We start from the raw sequence: 4,863 nt of genomic DNA on the forward strand, positions 1-4,863 counted from the left end.
GGTGGAAGAGGTTCTTGTCGTCCCAAACCGGCAAGCTGGTCGTATGACGGCGGCTCTCATTGGCTGCGTGTCGTTGTGACGCCGATTGGGACTCTTGTGGGTATGCGCGCGTATGTAAGTGCGTATATATGACGGGAAAATGAGCGAATAGTGACGGGACTCGTGCCTCCTACTGCCTCGGGAGAATTGGAGCTTGGAGTTGTAGCTAGCGCCCGTCCCGTGGCGGATGGCACGATGCACTGGACAACACGAGACTCGGGCGAGGGCAACGGCGTAGACAGGCCTGGAAGCTGTAGACGATCGCTTTATAGCAGCACGAGCAGGATGCCGAACTCCATGACTAATTCGCCCCAAAGCCGAGGATAGGCAGATGGAGCCGAGCTGTGCCTAGCACGGGAATGTGTGGTGTGCATGTGCTCCTGTCCGCCGTGCGGGTCACCATGTCCACGTAAAGGCGTAGATGCGGTAAAGACAACTCCGCGGGATCTATCCCCTGTGTAGAATCTGATGGACGAAGTGCAACATACCCAGGTGCGTTTGCGACACGGATAGGGATCGTGATGGTTTGATTCTCGTTGATGCGATGAAGAGAGAGATCGTACGAGGCACAGCAGACGCAGCAACTACCACCACCTACCTGCCTAGGTATATATTACCCCTCACCGTCGCTCTCATGTTTTCTCTTCGCGTCACTGTCCTTTGGTGTTAGCCTTCATTATCGCCCGCCCGCCATCAATGTAGAACAAGGCAATGCGTAGCCGGCCAATCACCATCACACACGGGTTTCTTCTAGTCTTCCATACTGACTAAAAATGAACCCATTCTACACTAAACTGCTTATTTTGGTCACGGCCGCCGCCGCCACTCTCCATCACCGTCTTTTTCCCTGTACAATATGACGTAGCTTTGGGCCATGGACCCGAGGTATGACAATCATATGTAAGCCGACAAGCCGAAATGAGGAAGGAAAACGACGATTAGAGAGGCAGTTACATAACAAATGCCAGAGCGAAAATCACCGTAGCTGAAGGTATTCAGATCCGGTGTGTCTTGTCGCTATTGCAATGCTGAGTGGCACGCATCTTGCCGAGCACAACGAGATCCTCAGCCTCTGCAAGGGATTGGCAACGAGAGAAAGCTGAACTCGCTTTCCAGATGGTGTCAAGATGCTATTTGACGCCTCCTGATCTCTCGTCTCTGTAGCAGCAGCACAGCTCGAGTAAAGTCCTGCCCACCATACGTAGTATCCAGAATAGCTTCACCGAGCAAACCCACATGGACTCCCGAGACGGCGAAAGAAAAAAGTGAGGGACTCTACACTAAACACCTCTGTGTTTAGTCTCTCACTTTTTTCTTACACCGCCTCGACGTATCTAGTGTCTAACAACAGATCTCAACTTCAAGAAACTTCTTAAACAAGGGCTAATGATTCAACAGGGGAAAATGGAGATCTCCCAAAGTGACTATCACCTCCTTGCATCTTGTCAGCATAGGTACAACGCACTATATCAATCCGGTATCATTCCGGGCAAAGACCCTTTTAACACATGTAAATGACCTATTATACATCTCCTACATCGAACCAGGGAAGAAAAAAACATCTCGCGACCACGGAACTCCCTATAATCATCCAACACGACAGCCTCGACCAGTGCACAGTAATCAACTACAACACCCAGATCCTCAACCTCAAAACCTGCAAGATCAAATCCAAACAAAACAAACAATGATCATCCAATCAACCAGTCAGCATCTTGAACAAAGGGGGTATATATATCAGTGCAAAACCCGGGCAATTACCGTCCACTGAAACCGAACGAGGCGCACGCGCGTAAAGTACCGGTATCACAGCAAAAACCCCCGGTATCGATAGGGCGTAATCGCTAAGATAGGCTATGATAGATAAATAGGTACCTATCTAGGCAAGATAACCCGATAAGATAAAGAATGCAAAGCCAGTAAGTGGGTAGGTAGGTAGGAAAAGGGACCCTCATTACATCATACCTAACCGCAACACCTCAGATTTACGAATCAAGTTCACGAAAACGCCAAAAGTTCAAATTATATCATCTTGCTAAAAAGCGCACTTTATTCGCCCATCCCCTCTTGGGGATGCACCAAGCACTAATTGATATCGAGTTACACCTTTCGCAGCCCGTACTCATGGACTGACGGACTGGGAGCGCTAACCTTGTAAATTTGCTCACTCCTTGAATTGGACGGCCTTCTTCATCTGTTTCCCCTAGACAACCAGACAACCTCCTCATATAAGTAGGTGCTCACAAGAACATGGCCCCAGCTATTCCAGCTGCAGTCAAAACCTCCTCCTATAATTCCATAATTTCGCATCCGTGTAAATCGGCAGATCTCTGCTCTATGCATTACAAATGTAATTAAACGCCATGTGTGATGCAAGTCAAATTTTGGGCCGTGACAACAAAAATATAAATCCCAAATGAATCCCGGAAAAGTCGAGTTGCTGTCGACTGTATGCCGCCTCCAAACGCCGGCGGCCATGCAAAATGATGGTGGATATAGAAAAATACAGAAAGATGCTGGGAAGACCATGGAGTACGGCTAAATCCATGTGACACGGCAAAAGAAAAAAGAAAAAAAAAGAGAGAAGGGAGGATTGGTGAGAAGGGTGGTTCAAGATCTAGCGCAGCTAAGTTACTGATATGGATGAACCTGGTGTCGTTGGTGACCATAGCCCGGCTGAAATTCGGGTACGATACCCGACCTAACATCATGTCGGCGACCTATGGGCTGGTAGTGCATCTGACTCGACCCCAAGTGGTATTCCGAAAGGGGGATGGAGGGAGGCGGATTAAGAAGCGTATTCACGCGTCGGACTGGCTTGTAGGGACTAGCTCGCTGCTGCAGATAGACCGAAGGCGAATTAGATATGGGCGTATGGCTGGCATAAACTTCGGCTAGTGGAGACGACCCAAATGCTGCCATGCTAGAAGGACTATGCCTCTTTGTAGGTGTGCCGTAGTTGGAAGGGACTCCATATGATGGTGTCTGAGGCCCGCAGGTTGACAGAGCCGTGTTTGTTGTCGGCCATGACGAAGTTGGCGTATATACGGTGGACATGGCCCGGATACCAGGTATAAGGGGAGGCAGAGATACCATGGATGGCCCATACATATTGGGCAGTGTGGCCTGGCTGGTGTCTAGGGTCAATTGTGGCGCAGGTAGTCGGACTGGATCGATACCTGCCGTCGGGCGCATAGACGGCACCATGATCTGAGAGGGCGCAAGAGTCACCTTTTTCGGGGCCGGTTCCACAGCATCACCTCCGTCCCAGCTCCTCTTTCGCAGCAGTGGATGTCCTAGGCTCGGCTTCACTGCTAATGGAGAAACGACTGGCGTCACATGGTAGGCGCTATCCCAGCCATTGTGTTGTGCCGAAGATGGTGAGTATGCCGAAACAAGCGAAGGCGCACCATGGGCGCTTGTGGGAAGAATGGCCGTAGGCGATGGCAGAGGAGGCGTGAATCTTCCTTGGTTGGGAGATAGGTGGATAGGCGTGGTTTGTGCTTGTCTAATAGTTTCTTCAGCTCTAGCCCGTTCGCAATACTTGTGATAGCAAGCCAATTTGCGCAGCCACTCCCGCCATTGCTCTTTCGATGTCAACAACCCATATCTCATATTACTGAGAAATTCAACCTCCATAACGTGGATTTCTTTGACGGAAATACCCGAAACCTCAGCCCATGTCTTGTTCGTGTACGTATTGTCATCCAGGAACTTGTTGCCGAGCATCAGCGCCACCGTGAGCAACCGATACTCACTTCCCGGGTTGCCGTGAACTCGGGGATTTGTCTTCTTGAGTCGGTACACGAATAGTAATGCAAGGAGCACCACATTCTGTGTAACTTGGGTTGTCGATAATATACTATGCACCCATTTCTTGTACGCTGGACATGGCTCGGTATACTTGGACAAGGGGGAAAGTGGCTCTGATGATCGATGAGTGTTGATTTGCTCGGCTGTTTCTATCGTGTCCATTGTCTCGAACCAAAAAAAGCACGTCATCTACGGGATAATTAGTCTTAACCGTACAATTCCCGACATTCTACAGATATGACTTACCAGTGCAGCAAAATCATCCAAGTTCCCGCCATGCGGGCTGATACACTTCGGTAATTTCAGGCTGTGCATCACCATGCCTGGATCGTCTCCATTATTGATAATGACCTCAGGAGTATGTCTGCTTATGCTGCTCACTACGACAGGCGTGGGCGGCTGAGTTGAGGCTCGTGACACTACCAATTCAGGTTGTGATCGGTGTGGGAGGTTACTGATGAGTTGGGGTTGTAGTTGGGGTTGAGACTGCGTTCTCGAATACGCGTGGACGGCTGCATCCGAGACGATGTTGCTGCTGCCAAAGCGTGTGGGTACCACGATATTGAAATTCGGGTGCCGGGCGATAGATACGTGGGCATCGTATGTGTTGCCAGCAATTACCGGGTTGTGGTAAGCGGCGCTCATATCGTCGTCTGCTGGAGGCGTTCGGAGACCACCCGAGTATGGGCCAGTCTCTTGAGCCACGAAGCCACCGTGGAGCTTCCCGAAGCTCAATGGGGGAGGAATAGGTCGTCGTGGATAGCCCGCCACATGTGACGGTGAAGGCGGAAATTGGCGGAGCTGCTGTATGGAAGTGGCGGAAGAAGACATATGGGTAGTAGTAGTAGTAGTAGTAGTAGTTGAATAGATGCGTGAACGAGCGCGGGTACGAGATAGGAGGGACCAGAAGTGGTGCAGAGGATTTCAAGTGATGGCCTAACAGCAGATGACCAAATTGCGTGGGTGGTGAAAGGAAAAGGACTGCGTTAGTTGCCAGGCTTGAGGTGTTGG

The 4,863-nt window shown here is 50.3% G+C and overlaps 1 protein-coding gene across 1 annotated transcript; it reads right to left on the reverse strand.

Moving 5' to 3' along the window:
• Positions 1 to 2,670: 2,670 nt before the first annotated feature.
• Positions 2,671 to 4,497, reverse strand: F5B22DRAFT_637609 (uncharacterized protein; the record flags this gene model as incomplete). Its single annotated transcript, XM_047977467.1, has 2 exons — positions 2,671 to 4,041; positions 4,099 to 4,497. The coding sequence occupies 2 exons, from the start codon at positions 4,495 to 4,497 to the stop codon at positions 2,671 to 2,673; spliced, it is 1,770 nt and encodes a 589-aa protein (XP_047829095.1).
• Positions 4,498 to 4,863: the final 366 nt, after the last annotated feature.

Source organism: Xylaria bambusicola (assembly GCF_022495145.1).
Source record: "Xylaria bambusicola strain CBS 139988 unplaced genomic scaffold F5B22scaffold_33, whole genome shotgun sequence".
Lineage (NCBI taxonomy): Eukaryota > Fungi > Ascomycota > Sordariomycetes > Xylariales > Xylariaceae > Xylaria > Xylaria bambusicola.